At 41.1% G+C, this 20,566-nt stretch overlaps 1 protein-coding gene and 1 long non-coding RNA gene across 24 annotated transcripts; both read left to right on the top strand.

The window, feature by feature from the left end:
• LOC8077514 (BRCT domain-containing protein At4g02110) lies at positions 2,078-10,071 on the top strand. Its single transcript, XM_002463390.2, has 10 exons — positions 2,078-2,352; positions 2,461-2,550; positions 2,687-2,791; positions 4,566-4,667; positions 5,127-5,211; positions 5,647-5,713; positions 5,822-5,866; positions 6,023-8,737; positions 8,883-9,099; positions 9,191-10,071. The coding sequence occupies exons 1-10, from the start codon at positions 2,245-2,247 to the stop codon at positions 9,713-9,715; spliced, it is 4,059 nt and encodes a 1,352-aa protein (XP_002463435.2). The 5' UTR covers positions 2,078-2,244; the 3' UTR covers positions 9,716-10,071.
• On the top strand, positions 12,020-17,224 carry LOC8084973. 23 transcript variants are annotated; one of them, XR_002450138.1, is made up of 8 exons: positions 12,029-12,725; positions 12,965-14,076; positions 14,233-14,260; positions 14,507-14,564; positions 14,738-14,983; positions 15,533-15,680; positions 15,761-15,892; positions 15,987-16,413. It is a non-coding gene; the product is annotated as an uncharacterized LOC8084973 (long non-coding RNA). The 23 variants fall into 23 exon arrangements; XR_002450131.1 differs by having other exon boundaries at positions 12,028-12,725; positions 14,507-14,983; XR_002450136.1 differs by having other exon boundaries at positions 12,028-12,725; positions 12,965-14,260.

Genomic DNA, 20,566 nt, shown 5'->3' with positions numbered 1-20,566 from the left:
TTGCGATTCAATCTAACTTGGCGTTTGATGAGGTCTATCCATTTCCCATGCGTCTGCTACAACATATTTGGGATTGTTTTACCAGTCAAACATCGATCTTAGCCCTAACAGCCTGTTTGGTTCTATCGCCATATATACAAGGTTGCTTGCCAGACGACAGATCAGGTCAGCAATCTCGATCACCTGACGATTAAGATCAATGCATGGCGAGAAATTAAATCTGCTTGTCAGACCCACCAGCCAAACACACCCTAAATACTTAAAATTGGACGTTGTTTGCACTGTACAACTTGGAGCCAGGCCCATCGACAAGGATGTGCGAGCTGAGCGATCGAACAGGCTCCCCAAATGAGTGTGCCCCAAGTCACAGTATTTTACTAGCCCACAAGCCGGTACTGTATATATCTGCGAGATTGACCAGACGCCATGTCTCTCTGGTCACCGATTTGCCTTGCTGACGGCCATCGATCACTCCATATTAACCAACTGATGCTGCACGACCGCTGCTCTCGGTGCAATGTCTGGTTGTTGCTTCTCGATCGACTAATTAGTTAATGTTTAAATTAATCATTTGAACCATTGATAAGTTCCGTATAAATTGATTAATTGCCTGTTAGTTCATAGCTGTTGTTGGCAAAGTATAATTGATACTGTTCAAAATTTAAGTTGGAAAATTTATTTAAAAGAAATACCAAAGACATGGTGCTTTTGAGTATCATAATGCTAGTACTATCTTTACTCTCTTAAATTTACTATATTTGATATATTTATAAACATTACACAAAATAACACGTATTTATATAACTGAGTGAAAATATTGCTAATTTGTATTAGACGATATTAAGTTTTTGAAATTTTAGAACCTTAACTTACATTTCGCTCCTGGGCCCTAAATTCCTAGAGACGGCCCTACTTCGAGCCAAGAGCGAACCAAACCGACGTTTCTTGCCTCCACCTCGGTCCTCCAAGCAGATCAGTATCATGAAGGGGAATGTCATTGATGGGCCTTCTCGCCCCATATCTATCAAAGGAAAAAGTCTATTATATCTCCCTAAACTACAACCACAATCTAGTTTTCTTCTTAAACTCCAAAACCATACATCTTACCCCTTAAACTTTCAAAAGCATTTAATTGCCCCATTGCTCTAGTTTTGAAGTTGTGTTTGAAGGTGCTTTTGTCCCTTGTTTAGTTGAAAAAATGGATAAATAATTGACAAGTTTTGTAAACCAAAGAAAATGTCTATATGCTTATATTTTTTTGAAAATAACTCTAAAATAGACTGGGATGCACCAAATCAAAAAAAGTGCACATCTCATAAAAAATATCTCTATATGCTTAAAAACAAATTTAGCTATAAGGAAATGAAAAAAATCTACAAATGTCTAGAAAATCCTACAAACATCCTAGGTGGCATATACATGTGGTTTAAAAATTCACAATGTAAAATATATGAGATGCAACTAGAATAATGCAACATACGTTAATGTTGAATGCACTCATGCTATGCATTTTCTACTTGTTTCTTATTATGTCTTAACGTGATAAGTTTTAAAACATATTTATGCATCAATCATAATGTTTTAGGATTTTTCTAGATTTTTTCAGACATCTCTTCTATTTCCCTGAATTAAATATACTTTTTTAAGCATATAGACATATTTTCGTGAGCTCTAAATATTCTATTTTGATTTGGCATATTCTAATATTTGTTTATAACTTTTGTTTTGAAATTTTAAAATCTTAGAGACATTTTATGTATAAAAACCTTATAAAGTATTTACCAAAAATCTGAACCAAGAAAATCACCTTCAAAAGGGTAGGAAGATAACTTGAATAGTTTTTCTCTTTTTAGTAAAAAGAATGTCGTTCAAAGGAGATACTCTAGAATAAACATTTTCCTAATATCAAATATCAAAACAAAGCCCAGTAATTGGCCAGTTCGTTGGCTGCGCGGCCCATCGTCCCCTCGTCCGAATCTTCTAGTAGTAGGCCTAGCCCCCTAGCCCGCTAGTGAAGAAGACGCGCGCCGCGAAATCCAAATCCGAGCAGGGAGACTAGTGTCTTTCCCTCCAATTAAGCGCGGAGGCGAAATCCCATCCCCATTTCTAGATCCCTCCCTCCTTCCTTCCTTCCCAGTCCCCGTCCCCCCACCATCTCGCTCTCTCTCTCCTCCCCCCTCCATTTTCAAATCAATCATCGGGCGAACTCAAACAAAACCCTAGCTCCCAATCTCCGCTCCGACCATGGCCCTCGCCATGCCCCCGCACGGCCCCGAAGAAGACGCCGACGCGCACCTCTTCGCCGGCGTCCGCTTCGTGCTCCACGGCTTCGACCAGGTCTCCGCCTCCCAGGTGCGCCCCGCCCCCCCCGAACCTCGTCCGCTCCGCGGCCTCGCGCTCCGATACGCGTGCTGAACTCGTGCCAGTTTGATTTGACACGGTCTGATCCCGTTTTCGCAGTATCGGCTGGTGATAGAGCGGTGCGGCGGCGTCCATGTGGGAAGTTGGGACGGAGACTGCACCCACGTTATAGTTTCCAACACCTTATATGTCAGTCCAATTCCATTTCTAAATGCAATGCGATTGTGTTGTTTATTCGGTTGCTACTTTGCTGATTTTTTTTGTTTCGGTTCATTCTTTCACATGTGCATCCTTTTCATTTAAATAAAAGTAAAAATAAATGCAGGATGATCCAGTGTGTGTGGCAGCGAGGAAGGCTGGGAAGAAGGTCGTCGTTGATCAGTGGGTGGAAGACAGCTTCGAACTCAGAGAATTGGTTGATGCAGATCGGGTCAGTCTCACTTCTCTACCTGCGTTATATGTTACACCTGTCCTAAACTTCAGGCTCTGTTTGGTTCCTAGGAATTTAGAGGAATTGGAAAGTAGCCTGATAATGAATTCAATTCATGGGATCCAAACAGGCCCTAGTGGTTTCAGTGGGTATACCAGTAAGCATAAGTGTCCTTTCCCCATAAGAAAACAATGTCTGGTTTGCTTACAATATATAGAATGTTGTTCTAACGGCAATAGTGCATTTTGCATATATATGCAATCACTGGAGACTATTTGTCCAGCTTGGATCATCAAATCATATGTACATACATTGGCACAGAGACAAAACACTAGTAGTGGTACTAGGAGCAAAAGCAGAATCAGAGTACCAAGCAAAGGGGCCAAGAGACATTCAGAGGAAGAAAATTACACAAAGCCACAGAGTCATCATATGTCCCTAAAGTTGCATGTTTCATGAACTCTCTAATTAATCTGTTAGAGTGGTTTACTGAGAATTTTTGGACTGTGTCAAACATATTGTGGACAAGGAAGAAGATTCATCTTTCTCTGCAAAATCAATTCTTCTTCTATGTATAGGATTCCGTAACATTAATCAGAGCTCCACATGTCATATCGAAAAATCAAATCCATCAAATGGAAAAGGAAAGTTACTTGATTACCTGAGGTCCACCATCGGGCTGTGGACTGGACTGTGTTAGGTGGGGTTGGACCTTTTGTCAAACACCTTGCAGGCAGCACTGCAGCCCGGCTGTAGGGCCCTGGTAGGCGCAGCCGTCAGCATGGTGGGCGAAACAGCCGGATGCAGACCTTGCAGGGGACGGTGTCCGGAAGCAGACCTAGACATTATGCATGTTCACCTGCTCGGGGCTGGCCGCAGCCCGCAGGCGGTTGGCAGCGGCTCTGGAGGTTGAAGTGGAGCTGCTCCCACCCGATTAAACGTGACCGATCCATCGTGAAGCTTCATCATGGGCTGCAGCTTCTCTGCCCGTTTGCTCGCCCATGCCTGCATGCACCTCGCTGTCGGCCGTATCCTGCGGCGGAGAGCTGGCCACGCCCGCGCCGGTGAGCAGACGCGATGGCGTGCAGACGCCAGGGACGGTGTCCGGAAGCAGACCTAGACATTATGCATATTCACCTTCTCAGGGCTGGCCGCAGCCCGCAGGCGGTTGGCAGCGGCTCTGGAGGTTGAAGTGGAGCTGGAGGTGATGGCGAGAACTTCGTTGCCCACGCGGTGGAGCTTGAGTGCAGAGCGCTGCGATCCAGATAGGGGCGGTTTGGCTTGAGAGCTGGACGGTGAGTGGTGCAACATGTGGACAGCTAATGCTGGCACCTTCACAGAAGGCAGAGGGCGTTGGGTGGAGGTCGCCCGCTCTTGTGGTGTGTGGTGGTGGCCGTGTCCAGCTGGCCTGCAGGGCCACGCTCAGCTCGCCCACAGCTGCGGGGCTGCGTCGCCTTGCTGGTGGCTGGCGCCTGTGCCACCGCTTGCTCGACGGAAGAGGCCGAGAAGGTTCTTGAGGGTTTTGGGTTGACAAAGAAATGAGTAGAGAACAAACCGATCCACAATTGGACGGCCGACATCACAAGTTCGCCAGATTGAACAGCCTGCGGGCTAACGGGTGACGTGGCCCTATCCGTTAGCCTGCTTTTGGTGCAGGAATCATATCAAGAGATTAGTGTTTGGGTGGAGGAGGACCTGTGTTTAGAGTATGTTCTACTGATTAGTTTCAGGATGTGAAGGTCATTGTTTTTTTTTTTTTAAAAAAAATTGACAGGTACTATATGCTCCAGTCAGAGATTTCAAAGGCATTCCGGGTTGCGATAAACTTCACATTTGCTTGACAGGGTACGACAAGAATTGGCGTGATGACATAATGGTATGTATGGTAAACAATGCTGCATTGATCACCATTCCTCATGTCCCCGAGGATAGAGCTCTAATAATTATTCCATGCTTCTATGCAAAAACAGTGCATGGTCAAGCTATTTTGTTATTCATTCTATCACTTATTATTGATTTCTTTGATGAAGAGGTCATATGTTGGAAGCTTATTTTGTTGTTGTCTTTGCTATTGCACTTCTTTTTCTGTTGCTCTCTTAACATGCTTTACTAGTACAGCTAATCCTATTTACTGACACCAAACATCTTCCAAGTCAATATTCTCACCAAATGACACATGTTCACTATACAATAGCCTATAGGAGTAGATTCACATGCGACAGATGCTTCTTGTATTTTTACTCCTTTCCTTGTTGGCACTAGATTGTTTATTGTCAGAATCAAGTCTGGATGCCAAAATTTTTAGTTCTCATTATGAATCTGATACCAATTGTAGAAAATGGTTTCTTTGATGGGAGCAAACTTCTCCAAGTCTTTGGCAGCAAACAAAATTACCCATCTCATTTGCTACAAATTTGAAGGTATTTCTTCATAGTTTTGTATACTACACTACTACTTTACCTTGAACTTTACTCTCTTAGTCTCCCTGTCTTTTTATTAGTACATCTGTCCATTTTAGACTTTAGAGGTTAGAAATCTATGTATATCTATTCAATTCATTGACTTGGCAATTTTGAGGCTAATTTCCTGATTATTTTCGTCTTCCCCTTTTCTTTTAGAAGTGTTGACATGCTGCTTTATGAGAGTACTGGTAGGTACTTGCATTGGCAATAAAATCTGATATTTGTTTCTTGCATTTGGTTAGGCTTAATATCAACAAGAATGCAATAATTAACCTAAGATTCCTCTGAATGTTCTCTTGAAAAGTTTGAACTGGAAAATTCTGCTACTTTCAATCAGCTGTAGTATTTTCTGAATGTCATTTATTGATCATTTTTTCCTTTGAACTATGCTAGGTGCTAAATACGAACTTGCCAAACAGGTGAATATAAAGCTTGTCAATCACCGGTGGCTGGAAGAATGGTATATGCATTTAAGATTGAACCAACCTACCCCCAAAAATAGCCGTTGTACTGTTTTTTTTTTAATTTGTACTGAACTGCTGAAGTATCATACATGTTGTTGCCGCAGCTTAAAGGCATGGGAAATCCTTCCAGTTGATCATTATACGAAAAGGTAAGTATACATAATAATATCTTTTTCTTTTGATGTTTTCTATTTTACATATCATTCAATATCCTGAGGATCATCTCGTGTTTATATGCCAGTAACATTAATATAGTATAATAGTATATTTAATGTAATCTAACTCTGGTAATTTGTTTCATTCAGTGGTTGGGAAGTACAGATAATGGAAGCACAAGCTAAGGACTCTGAAGATGAAGCAGAAGATGTTGGTAGAGGCTCATCAAGTCGCAGACGTATTGGCAGGACCCCTATTAGAGAGATCAGATCCAATTCTCATGTTGATTCTGCTGTCCATGCACCCAGTGGAGGTCCTACTATCTCTGCTAGCATTAGCAATGTAGTGGGTGCTACAGGAAAACACTTCGGCACTCCAGAACAGATTATGAAAGCAGACGATGCGAGCACGAAATCACCTGAAATCAGAGCTGACTCAGGAACTGCCCCTGACACAAAGTGTCCTGCAACATCTGTTGATCATGGTACCATTAAATCTACCCACTCTCTCATTTACCACAGTGAGAATGATGAGGCTCCTGCAGATCAGGCCAGTAGGGATGAAGCTAAAGATGATCACAGAAGGGAACTTGACACCAGGGCTAGTACCCTTAATACTCCCAGTGTACATAAAAGCATTGCACTCACTATTCCAGTGGATAACATAGAGAACACTGGTGGGAACTGTTTCCATGGTTCCACTCAGATCAATGTCAACAATGATCTTCAGTCTATCTCTTCTGAAGAAAATTTCTCTAAGAAAATATTACATTCAAAAGACTTGAGCAGAAAGGTAGATCAGAAGGACAATGGGCATGTACCTGATCCCAAACCCAACATTTCTCAGTCATCAGTTGAAGAAAACCTAAACACATGTGGGTTTAATCCAAGATTTGAAGGCAATTCAGCATCAAGAAATGACCAAATCTTAGGCTATTCTAGAAGGCGATCTTCAAAGTCAGTATCACCTAAAGTGATGAAGCATGTTGATAGATCTGTTGGTGGACTTGCTCATAGGAGGAAAAACATTCTTTCTTCAGTCAGTTCAAAGGCACCGAATGAAGCCCCAGACTCGGGGAGTGGAATATCAAGTAGTCCTTTTTCAGGCAAGGAAAGTGCATTGGAAGCAGTTGCTTCTAATGTGGGTAGAAGCCCCACCGAATCTACCAAAGTTGATTGTCATGTAAACAGTGGTCCAACTCTGAATTCAACAGAGAAGCAGATGTCTGGATGTAAAGGCCACCTGTTAAGTTATAGGAGAACATCTTTGAAGCGTGTAAGCTCTGCTGGAGTAGAAAAGCTTCCTGGAAATTCTGCTAACGATGAGAATATGGGGGCACCTGATGTCGTAAAGACACCAGCACTGCATGAGGCAACAGCTGAGGAGCGCTGTAACATATCCCCTTCTGTCAGTTCTGAAGTTAGAAAAGAAAGTTTAGGTGTTCACCAGAATAGGGACGCTGAGATGACTGATGCTCAGCAGGTAAGCAAAATTGAAGCTGCAGCTCCTTGCTCAAAACCTGATAAAGAGGTTTATTGTCAGAACTTGGGAGAAGATTCTAAAGATGTCCCAGTTAACAAGATCACTGATGAACATGGAACATTTCCCTCGAAAGTATCAGCTTCCAGACTGATGAAGGCTGGTTCCAAGCGGTCCCGCAATGCTGACAGTAAAGCTGCTGGTGAATTCATAAATAGTAAAAGTGAGGTTGCACCTTCGAAGCCCAATCATGATAAAGTTGCTTGTCATGAAAACGTGGAGGCACAACAGGGAGAAGGATGTTGTAGTCCAAATGCTGCCAAAAGTACACCATCATCTCCTGCAGAAGCCCTGAACAAGTCAAGGACTGAAGTTCTAACCAGCTCTCAGGGTCCCAATCGCAAGACAAACGAATCACTAGCGGCTTCCAAGACAGAGTCTGTTAATATGACTCTGCAGAGAAACAAGAAGGGGAACCGCAGAAAACTTTCAAACACTTCAAGAAATTCTAAATCAAGTAATTTGGTTGCAAAGACTGCTGATGTCAATATATCTGACTCACCAACTGTTGATGAAACTGAGACATTGCCATCAAACTCGAGTTTTAGTGAGGCAGTTCCTCCAGGAAATGGTGAAGAAAACCATAAAAGGCTTTCAAGCAGTGCAAGCGCAGATGACCCTGAAACATGTACAGCAAATAAAGTACCAAACAATAGAGTCCGTAAGGTTGTAGCCAAGAGGAAACTATCTGCTGTCCAAAACCACAAATCTGGTAGTGACCCTTGCAAGACTGCGAAGGTATTGGTATCTGAAGATAAAGTTGTCTCACCAGCGAGAGTTGCGCAGAGTTCTAGAAATGCTAACAAGGTAACATTGGATCAAGACCTGAAGAACACCAATGCGGGTAGGGCGAATGATACAGTTGGATCATTTTGCAAGGATGCCACCGAAGAGAGGTCAAAAGATATGCAGAGTTCTAAAACTAGAAGCAGCAGAAGACAAAAGGTTGCAGATTTAGCGGATGGTTCAACAGACCATGACAAGGAGAACATACCAGCCAATAGTAATTTTACTTCCAATACAAAATGTGGAAAGAACAGCATGAGTTCCAAATCCATGACAAAGGCGTTACAAAGTAGCAAAGTTGTGCTTGATGAGAACAGTATGATCAAAAGAAATGACTATGAAACCTTGAATGTGCCAGAACCAACATGGTTTATTTTAAGTGGACATCGCCTGCTGAGAAAAGAGTATAGGACTATACTTAGACGCTTGAGAGGCAGAGTTTGCAGGGATTCACATCACTGGTCTTTCCAAGCAACACATTTTGTCACCACTGAGCTGCGCAGAACTGAAAAATTCTTCGCAGCTGCTGCAGCTGGCAGGTAATACCATTTGTCTTAGATAGTTACTATGACTCTAGTAGGTTGCCTTTAATCAGTTTCCACTCTGTTTAAATGTCGTATAATCACTCTTCCTTTTTCTGCTCTGATGGAATCTGAATGTGAGTTTCCTTTTTTGCTAAAAAAGGTGGATACTGAAGCCTGATTACTTGACTGCTTGCAATGAGGCTGGCAAGTTCTTAGAGGAAGAGCCATTTGAGTGGCACGGTCAAGGCCTTAACATTGGTGATACTATCAGCTTGGATGCGCCAAGGAAGTGGCGCCAGCTGAAGCAGCGTACTGGCTATGGCGCTTTCTATGGGATGCAGGTCATTATATATGGGGAATGCATTGCTCCAACACTGGTAAGTCTAATTGGGCAAGTTCTGGTTTGTATCCATTCGTTATCTGTTTTCATTACCTTCTGTTTGAGGTTTCGTGTTTCTGTCGTGCCAGGACACTCTAAAGCGCACGATCAAATCTGGTGATGGCACCATCTTAGCGACCTCCCCACCTTACACCCGGTTCCTCAAGTCCAGTGTCGACTTCGCGGTTGTATCCGCGGGCATGCCAAGCGTGGACGCGTGGGTGCAGGAATTCATGCGGCACAACATCCCATGCATCAGCGCAGATTACCTGGTGGAGTATGTGTGCAAGCCGGGGCACCCCTTGAGCAAGCACGTCCTCTTCAACATGCAGGATCTGGCAGAGAGGTCCCTGCAGAAGCTCCTGAAGAAGCAGGAGGATGCTATAGCTATGGATGCCGAGCCCGAGAGCTGTTCTGCCTGTGGGTCAAACAACCGGAAAAGGCTGATGCTCATGTGCGGCGGCTGTGGGGTCCGGGTGCACGCCGATTGCCGCAACCCTCCCGTGGAAGGCTGCAGTGGTGGTGACTGGCTGTGCGACAGGTGCGACCAGCAGAAATCGGCAAAGAAGGCTAAGAAGACGGCTGCCAAATCAAGGGTGCTGAAACGAAGATGATTCTGGTTAGGCCCGTGCAAGCAATGCAAAGGTCGTCTCTCTCGTTCGCTCCCAAGTGTGCTAGTATTGCTAAGGTAACGACGCCAGCGGGGTGGGGGTGCTCTTGCTCTATAGTACAAGTTGATGACCTTTGGGGAAAAAAAAGAAAAGGCACCCATGCATGTGAATGTGATCTGATGAAAGCGAAAAGCTGGCAAAACCTTGCAGCCGTCTTTATTTTCTTTCGTGTCGTGTTGTACAATACTCCTTACATACAAAGTGATTGATTGGGGGCACACATGTATGGGCTTTAATTTGGTGCTAATAAATATTTATGTAAATGCACGGATCTGATGAAATGCTGTGATCTCCTTTAACATGATGCCATCAATCTGGGCAATGGCGCTGCTGAATGTGTTACGACACAGTAAAGCGCGCGGCATGATTGTGTGTGCCCGAGAAAAGCAAAGGCCGTAAAGCTTCTTGGACGGATGGATGCAGATGTACTAGTCTAGGATGCTTTCCTTGCAACATTCATGCACGTTTAATCTAAAGTTTGGTGCACGATGGCAATGCACGTTTAAAGTTGAGCTGGGGTGATTAAATAAAGAAATATCCAAGCTTGGTGGATGGTTCATCTGATCAACATCAGCATACTCCCTTTCAGTCACTGACATTTTGGGTTTTCCTAAACTCATTGTTTTGAGTTCAGATTACAGATTTGTTTTCATGTTCAAGTTTTGTCGGCACTTGAAGATGATTCGAATCAATATCATCATCGTATGGATGGAAGAGTAGTTAGAGTCCTGTTTAGTTGCAGAAAATTTTACAAAATGGCTACTCTAGCACTTTCGTTGTATTTGACAATTTATTGTCTAATTTTAGACTAATTAGGCTTTAAAGATTCGTCTCGTAAATTATAGACAAAGTGTACTTTTTTATTTATATTTATGTTTTATGTATATGTGTTATAAAATTCGATGTGACAGAAAATCTTAAAAAAAATTACAAAAATTTTGAGAACTAAACAACCCCTAGGTGTCTGGTTAGGGACGGGAGGGCAGTGAAGCGAAGACAAAAATGACCGGCGTCAGTGTAGTATGAATGATGTATTACCCGCAAACTGCCACGTGCCACGGTCCTCTCTCCACCTGTCCGTCTACCTTCCAGCTCCGTGCCACGTCGTCTCCGTTGGGCCGAAAACCAAAAACTTTTCAAAATTCCTTGTCACATCAAATCTTTGAGCAAATGCATGAAGCATCAGATATAGACGAAAATAAAAACTAATTACACAGTTTATCTGTAAATCATGAGATGAATCTTTTAAAAATAGTTAGTCCATGATTAAATAATATTTGTCAAATAAAAATAAAAATGCTATAATACCGAAATCCGAAATTTTTGGAACTAAACAAGGCCTTGGATGTGAATTGATGCAGGGTCAGCTGCATCGATTGAGGCGTTATTTAGTTAGGAAAAAATTTTGGATTTCGGTATTGTAGTATTTTTGTTTTTATTTGATAAACATTGTTTAATTATATACTAACTAGATTCAAAAGATTCATCTCATGATTTATAGGCAAACTGTATAATTAGTTTTTGTTTTCGTCTATATTTAATACTCCATGCATATGACACTATATTCGATGTGACAGAGAATCTTGAAAAGTTTTTGATTTTTATGTGAACTAAGGCCCTGTTTAGATTGAAGATGAAAAATTTTTAGGTGTCACATCGAATATGTCGAAAGGATGTCGGAAGGGGTTTTAAAAACTAATAAAAAAATAAATTACATATCTCGTCTGGAAACTGCAAGATAAATCTATTAAGTATAATTAATCTGTCATTAGCACGCGTAGCTTACTGTAGCACTTAAGGTTAATCATGGACTCACTGGGCTTAAAAGATTCGTCTCGCGATTTTCAACCAAACTGTATAATTAGTTTATTTTTTATCTATATTTAATGTTCTATGCATGTGTCTAAAGATTTGATGGGATGGATCAAAAATTTTTGGATGGAAAAGTAAACAGGGCGCAAACATGCCTCTGGACACGAACTGTGCGTCATTGACGTCCAAGGCGGCCCAGCCACGGTCACTTATCCTCACCTCATCTGTGTGGCTGTGTCCAGGAGTTGTGCTGCCCAAATCCAATTCCACAATCGTTCATAGTAAAGAATTCAGCGAACCATCAGCTACTCCCGCAACTTTTCTTATTTGAAAATGATAATTTCCGCAACTAACTAAGTTATACATATATGTTATAGAATTTCCTAAAGAGTGGATATTTTTTCCGTGCAACAATCGCTTCGTCGTCCTGCCTGCCTCGCCTCCTGCGATCCCGCCTCCCTTGAGAAAGTTACGATGAGCGCTCCTTCCTTCCATCCTGCGAGACAAAATTTGGAAACATCACCGTCAATCACGCAGCTCGCCAGTCAACCTACTCCCTCTGTCCTCCCTCTGCGGTCCTTTCCTTCCCCAACCCCGCATCTCTAGCTTCCTTCTTCACCGGCTCACCGTCTCTCTTCCGCTCGTGCGTCCGGCGTCCCTATGCTCCACTTCAAAAAAGTTCTTGCGCCAATGCACTCTCTCACAACCGGAGGATGGGGAGGGAGGAGAATCGCTCGCCGCGACGCGCAGCGAAGGATGTCGGTGAAGCCCGTCGCGCGGACCTCGGGACTCTGCTACCCAGGTGGCCCAACCCATCCCGCTTGGTGGGACCTCCAGGTGTGGCCGGCGAGATACAGCCAAAGCACGTTGAGCACCAATAGCTTCTTCAAGTCCTCCTACACCCTCCCTCCCTGCTGCCACCAGATATGCTAACCCCTTCTCTTTCCATCGTGCTGTGCAAAATTGAGAACCCAACCCTAACTTAAGCTAACTTCGATCTCTTTCAAACATTCAAAGGAAATCCAAGCAAGCGGAGCGGCGGCTGCCATGGTAGAGGAGGCGCTGCCATGTTCTTTAGTCACTCCTAGGACACCTCCTTCCTGCTTACCTCCTTGCTGCTTCAATCAGGCAAATCAATTCGGTAAGAATTTTTTTTGGCAAATTCTTGAATCCTTGGATTTGTGCCCGGTATATTTGATTCTGAAGGAGACCTATAGATTAAAAAAAGAGAACTGTTGTTGAATGAGCAACCAACAGATCTGTCTTTCTCCTCACCTGGATAGGATGATGTGAGGTTCTTGATTTTTTTTATATTCCCTCTTGTGATTTGCTGAAAAATTCCAGATCTGTGATAACTTGTTTTTTCATGTGTTTTTGCAGATTATTCATAGCTGCTCCTTTCTGCGTTTGTTCCCCACACAATTGTGCCCTGTTCCAAGAAACAACAGAAAGCCTCTGCAATTTTCAAGTATGACTTTGGATCTTGTTTTCTTCCTGTGGATGACAACTACAAAATATATAGCTGGTAGAGATGTAAGATACTTTTTGACAAATATTTTCTTGTGTTCTTTTTAGAATATAAGATAGTCAGATAAACCATTTCTAGGTTTGGAAACATGATGTTCTGGACACTGGATCCATGACATCATAAATAATTTAGCTGGATCTCGGGCATCTTTGTTTATCTGGTCAGTATTCAGTACAACACCTGATTGTTAATAAATCCTGATGAAGTTGATAGCCATTGCTCTAAGAAATAAAAAATAGCAATATCATGAGTCATGCCAAAAGCAGTGTTGCATTTATCTACACTGAAGTTATATGACATTATGACTGAGCTCATGTACTTTCTCCCATCTATTACAGCACCTTTAGGATATATAGTGCATTTGAGAACCAACACTCAGGTTTTTTGTTAAGTACAATTAATAAGCTTGGCCCACTACGGTAGGTCAATGCTATACAACCTTCAGCTATTTTCTGCATTTGCCTTTTTCTTAGGGGAGAGGGTAATTTGTCAGTAGAACATCGGTCCCTACCTATTCTTGTGCACATGTTTAAACCCACGTTAGTTATGTTGGCAGCTTACTCAAGGAGTCAAGGTGTACCCTTTATCTTTCAGGGGTTGTCTGAACAAACTATAAATGCACTTCAGTTAATGGAGGAAGAAGGATTGTTATCCTGAATTTGTTAATCAACGCTTTTGGCACTGCTGGAAGGCATTTGGAGGCACTAGCTGTATTTGAAGGCATTTGGAGGCACTCCAACATATCTAGGATAATGAGATGAAAATGTTTTTTTAGTCTTGTTTTAAGTTTATGATGTTTTGCTTTCTTTGCACTCCTACGATTATCTATTATTAACAAGGTGTTGAGTATGTCAAGTTCTTGTTGTTCTGCATGGCCATCTCAATACACTAAAGTCATGATAAGACAATTTCCCCTTGAAGCGTCAATTTCTCCAAGTCTGCTACACAGGTTTTATAGACTAATGTATGGTTAGACATTTATTTATATATATTATTTTAATATCTTTACTAATAATTTACTAATGCAATACTCTGATAATGATACACAAACACGAGTTCTATATTATTCTTTTATGAATTGTATATTAGTCTTCATGGTTGGGTGACGGTCTGCGTGCAGGTGGGCTCAGGATGAGGTGCCCATTCAGGTAGTAAATAGTATTAGCTTGTGTGTCTCTAATGATATTTATTTTGTATCATGAATATCAATATTTTCTAATATAAACTTAGTCAAAGTTTATTTTTAGATAGATGGAGTATTTCACTCTTTCTAAACGTCAATAGAAATTTTTAGCATGCTCATGGAAAAGTTTGATAATACAAATTTATTGGTTAATTTTGTGTTCAATGACAACAATTGATTAACCCAAGTACGGTTATATTTTGAATCATAGACAAGGGATTATAGCACAAACTACAGGCCAAACTTCTCTAAAAGGACTACTCTTTAAGGTAGTGCTTGGTGATGCATTTGATTTTCTTCGTTTATATGATTTTCATTGCATATATTAGCTAATCTAAAATATTTAGTTTATTGCAAGCTATAAATCTTCGAGTCACCTGACTTCCTTCAAAGGTGCCACGCTCGCTAACCAATATTTGTATATTTTTATGCTTGCATGTAGGTACACTATTTCTTCAGATGCTAATGACTTGCACCAGGGCAACTGCATTGATTTATTCATGTGAATTCTATATTTAAATCAAACGATGGCTTCCAAACGGTGTTAGAAATTATTCAGTGTTGTCTTGAAAATTTATGATGAGCCTCTCTTTTTCTGAGTTGATCTATCCAATGTGTCTTCAGGGATATGCATTTCAATGCAGCATCAAACCTCCTCTTGCATCCACGGAGGACATAATTGGCATTAGTAAGACTCTCATTCTCATTTCAAAGTACCTTAATTCAACAACCAAGTTTATTTTTGCATCACATTTCAAAGTATCTACAATTTTGACTTACTGAATTTCTGAGCAGAAAAAGTATCACATTTCAGCAAATAACTTTCAGAGACCACCATTTGATTTCTATTAAGCTAGCAATATTTAGACTGCTTAGGCAATATCATTTTCATAGCTGATGTGGACCATAACATTGTAGATCAGTAGATGGCATATTTATGTCATGTGTATTTTGGCTAAAACTACGGTAGCGAAATTGCCGCACACCCATAGCACAAACATGTTTGGAGTTGCAGTGCTGAATTTAACCTTTTCATCCTAAAGAAATGCCACAAAGCCCCCCACATTTGCAAATTATGCAGTTTTACAGTTTACTGATAGGAGTTAGATTGCACTGGGGTATAGTTGATGTGGTTCTACTGGCCATCAGATTTTCAGGCCATGTGATGGATACAATTTTCTTTAACGTGTGCTTCGCCACAGAAAATTTCTGACTCTGCAGTTTCGCATATTTATAGATGGATGGACTATGAAGGCATGGCACAAGAGAACATACGTTTGAAGCACACGAAGAGCATCCGTCCGTGTGACAAAAATAGAAACGGCAAGACTCAAGTGGAATAGGAGGGATGCACTAATGCTGTATTAGACTCAACTTGCAACCAGGTGAGCGCTCTGGAGATATCTTTAACCTAAATTTCTTTTAAAAGTCCACCATTTCTGAAGTATCTATTTATTGTGGATAGTCATATCATCTATTAGATGACACCAACTCTGCTAGAAACAAGATTGGGGTAAAACGGGCTCAGCGAAGCTCCTACACGTTCCAATCACTGTTAGATGGCGGTGTGCAGCTAGCTTTTGGTTCTTATTGGCCTGTACGTAGTTCTACGGACATTTCAGTAACTAAACTTTGTTTTTCAGCAACCATATAGTCAGCTACCAAGTATACATAATGTTATTGTCCTTCAGTTTTACGACATCAACCCCATACAAGCTATCCAAATCGTCATGTTCCGAAAGCCTCCTGGATGGAAGTCCCCTGGATCCTGCGGAGCGCTTGACCCTTGATGAATCACTGAAAGCGTAAGTCTCTTTCGATCCGGTCATTGTGATGCCAAGCTCTGCAGATCGATGATTTTCCCCGCTAATGAGTTGGTCTCTCACTCTAACGAACACATAAGCATACAATGCCTGTTGCCTACGTCTGCTTCCTGGACCATGCCGTGGGCAGCCTTGAATCATGGTCTTACTGAATACAATACGTATGTGTATTGGTTAATGATTCCTTTTTTGCCTTTGAAAAAGATTAGGATTCTAAAAGAAATTCAGACCTTGTGTAGTTTCAGTTCAAGAATTCCCATCTTCAATAAAGTTGAATAAATTGTCATGTTTGATATTTTTACGGTACAACTACTGTACATGAAAAAAACACTGGCTAAACTCGTTGATATGTAAGGTCTGAGAAGAGGTTTACACTATTTCTGACTAGCTGTATAGGGATTAGCACTACCTATTAAAATCACTCAATTCTTAAATACAAGTAGTAGCTTGCCAGTTTGAGTCCTTATTTGTAGGTGACACTATTACTACATTAACAACATATGTATTTGGTTCTAATCAGTTCTACAGTAGGCAACTTCTGTCACCACCATGCATGGCCGTTCTGTCGTTGCGAACGCGACTAGGAAACCTAGGGCTCTTCTTCGGGCACGGCTAAGTGCAGCACATGTCCCTCGGCGAGGCAGAGCTCGCTACGGGGTTTTAGGGTCTCTACATGCTTGTAATGGCCAGACCAGAGCTTGCCATGGTGGTGCTCCGGCCATGGCGAGCCTTCGGGGCGGTTTGCTGGCACGGGTGTTTCTAAGTCTTGGGGGCTCGGCAAGGCCGCGCTTGTGCTTGTGTTTATGCGAGAGCGAGTGCACGTGTGTGTGTGTGTTATGTATCATGATAAAGAAAACGGTGGGGCCTTGGGCCTCTTAGGTGGAGAGACCACGATGACGGCCATGGCGAATGCATACCGGCGAGCGAGGCAGCCGTGCGGCTTCACCATGGGCTTGAGGTGGTTAGAATGGCGGTGCAGTGGCAGAGTTTGTGCAGTGCAGGTTTAGGCAGTGCAACAGCGCTGGTGTAACCGATCGTTGTTCCCGTTCTCGGCGATGTCGAGTGACTCTATATTATCTTATCATGTGATCTATGTGTTTTTAATACAAGACTTTTGTTGTCCCGTAGCAACGCACGGGCTCGCTACCTAGTATAACTTATTTCTATAAATTATACTAACAACTTGGTATAACGCTTTGCAAAACTTATCACCATATGACTTATACCATGTAACTTACAACTTATGCCAAAACTTTGAAGCACAAAAGTTATAAAACATTTTTTTAATTTTTCTTTTGCCTTTTTTCTCTTTTCATTTTTTATATAAGTCTATCAATTTTTTCTTTTTATATATGTTATCAACCTTTATTTTATTTGAGCGATCGTTCACTTAGATTTGATGTAACAAAGGTTCAAACTACCTCTCCTTCTAGCGTGCTTTTCCACAACCACCGCTGATGTCATAAAAAGGTAAAAAAATTATTTTAAAATGCTAGATGTAAATTTTATAATTATTAACTTTCTACACGTAACTTTTATATCTAACTTTCTGTACGCAACTTTTATATCTAACTTTCTACATGTAACTAGTAGATATTAACTTATAATTATTATCTTTTATGTCTAACTTTTTGCAAAGCTATTTGATTTATTATATTTTGTGCTTAACTTACATTATTAACTTATATGTTAAAATTGGTTTAATGAAATTATATGCTTAAGTTTTAATTGTAACTTTTTTGAACGTTCGCTAAATTGTCTCGGCATAAATTATGTTGATAAACTTGTTCCATAAAATATTATAGATAAAAGTTATGTGTATAACTTTATCATGTAGTAAGTTATATGTATAAGTTATGTGTGTAACTTTGTCACAGTGAAGGTATATATTAAAGTCATGTATATGAGTTATACGTAAAAGTTTGTTCCATAAGTTTTACGTAAAAGTTGTGAGTATAATTTTTCAAAAAAGTTTGCCTAAAATAGAAAACTTTCAAAAAATAGAAAATTGCGGAATTTTTTTTTACCAAAAAAGGAAAGTTATAGGGGCTGTCTGATCGTTCGCTAGATTCAAATCTGCTGAAGGTTCGCTATTTCCCTTCTTGGCAACTCAGATTGGATGAGCGAGCACCTACGGCATGCATCAGCCATTTAGAGTGTGTGCAATAGCAATTTGCAAATACGATTGGATGAGCGAGCACCTACGGCATGCATCAGCCATTTAGAGTGTGTGCAATAGCAATTTGCAAATACGGAGTAGTTAACTAGGTGAGATATAGAAATAATAAAAAATAAATACTAATTGTGCTAAACTAATTATTTGAGAGTCACTAATTATTTGATATTTTTTCTTTAATAATAACCAATAGAATTCCTTCTAGAATAAATATTTGGAAACCATTGGCGACGTCCGTAGGATCCCAAGCCTCTGAATTCATCAACTTCTACGTATGTACCTACTAAATCGAAACTGTTTTGTGAGGACAAATTAAATCCAGCCAGGGCCTTGTTTAGTTCCAAAAAATTTTACAAAACAGGTACTGTAGCACTTTCGTTTGTATTTGACAAATATTGTCCAATCATGCACTAACTAGGCTCAAAAGATTCGTCTCGTCAATTTCGACCAAACTATGCAATTAGTTTTTATTTTCGTCTATATTTAATACTTCATGCACACGTCTAAAGATTCGATGTGACGGGAAATCTGAAAAATTTTGCAAAATTTTTTGGGAAGTAAAAAGGCCCAGATATATAAGCTCTACTCTCCTCACTTTGCATCATATCTAGAGTGGTTGGGAGCGAGGTCACGACTCACATGTGTGACTGAGATATGTACTTGCAAGTTGCTACAGTATCTCGCCGTTGCAGCAAACCAACAGATGATATGAACCAGGGGGGGGGGGGGGGGTCCTCTGAGTACATGCTTTGCTACCTGCTGCCCCCTCATCATCTACCAACAACAACTAGCTTTGTTTTTCTTCTTAATTAATTAATTAATTAATTAATTAATTAATTAATTAATTAATTAATTAACAGACAGGCTTTTTTTTCATGGTTTCTTGCTTGCTAAAGAACAGCTAGTATGCACATTGCTCCCTTAGTCCCTTCCTTTTGTATTATGCCACCGTTGTTCATCTCATTAGACGACTGTGAACTGTATCATGCTCTGCTTGCTCATGCACAAGCACACCATCCTCTAGTTTCAGGTGACCATCAAGCTAAGGGTCGCTATACTAGTACTAGCTAGCAAGCATATAAACACCAGTCAAATTAAGGCCAGAATGCCAGATCAACAACATCTCCAGTTCTATCTACTCCATCAGAGGACGCAAGATACAGATCGTGCATTATTCTATAGTACTGCTCTAGGACCAACCAAGCTAGCTTAGCAACCTCTTGCGACCCTCTTGCGTCTTGTTTATTCGATTCGAGGGAACCATAAGATAAGATAATTGGACGATGTGGACGAGAATCATCCATCTTCGTGTGCATGTGCATTGCATCCCAGAAATGAAATATCACAGCAAGCTCTGGAGCCAGCGTACCAGTGACGTCCCTAGGCTCCAATCACTTGCTGCAGCTGTAGCTGCCAGGTGAAGGAATGATCACGCCCTTCCTGCCTGCCCGCCCGCTTTGTTCCTGAGCCTAATAAGCCATGATAGAAAGTACTGTCTGCTGAATGACTGACAGATTCAGTTGAGAGTTTTTAGAGAGTATTTGGTTGAAGGAACTAAAATTTAATAGGTATTATAATACATTTGTAACTATAGTAATTAGTATCTAATTATAGACTAATTATGTTTAAAAAAAATCATAGTACACAAGCAGCAAGTGTGAGCCTGTGACTGAGAGATCATTGGTGATGGATGAACGAACTCGTGATTCGTTAACATGGGATGAGATGAGGCAGCACGTGAAGGCCATCATCCTTGCTCTCTCTGAGCTCTGAGCAAAAGCTGTAACAATCGTTCATCCATCCATCCATTCACAAATACTACTAGTACTTGTCTCAATCAAAAGGCGAATGCCCTTTCTGCACATGAGTTTATGTGTACTTAATAAGCTTTAATTAAAGGGCAGCAATAGTACTCCGTACGGCCTTGTTTAGATGTGAAAAAATTTTGGATTTCGTTACTGTAGCACTTTCGTTTGTTTGTGGTAAATATTGTCCAATCGTAAACTAACTAAGGTCAAAAGATTCGTCTCGTCATTTACAAGCAAACTACATGATTAGTTTTTGTTTTCATCTATATTTAATATTTCATACATATATCGTAAGATTTGATGTGACAGGGAATTTTGAAAACTTTTTGGTTTTTGAGGGTGAACTAAACAAGGCCATCGACTGTGATCCATCCATCCGTTCCATGCGCCTACCGAGGCTCCAATCCAATCCAAGCCAGAACGCCTAGTATTGTGGGATGCCCTCACCCTCACTGCTGCTGCAT

The sequence above is a fragment of the Sorghum bicolor genome, chromosome 2 (assembly GCF_000003195.3).
Source record: "Sorghum bicolor cultivar BTx623 chromosome 2, Sorghum_bicolor_NCBIv3, whole genome shotgun sequence".
NCBI lineage: Eukaryota > Viridiplantae > Streptophyta > Magnoliopsida > Poales > Poaceae > Sorghum > Sorghum bicolor.
The sequence above is the reverse complement of the archived record's forward strand: the minus strand, read 5'-3'. Positions and strand labels throughout refer to the sequence as shown.

Bases quoted from the DNA above. Each gene is read 5' to 3' on its own strand.
- LOC8077514 (XM_002463390.2), top strand. From the start codon at position 2,245: ATGGCCCTCGCCATGCCCCCGCACGGCCCCGAAGAAGACGCCGACGCG. The intron at 2,551-2,686 runs GTCAGTCCAATT...AAATAAATGCAG, and splicing joins TAGTTTCCAACACCTTATAT to GATGATCCAGTGTGTGTGGC. The intron at 9,100-9,190 runs GTAAGTCTAATT...CTGTCGTGCCAG, and splicing joins AATGCATTGCTCCAACACTG to GACACTCTAAAGCGCACGAT.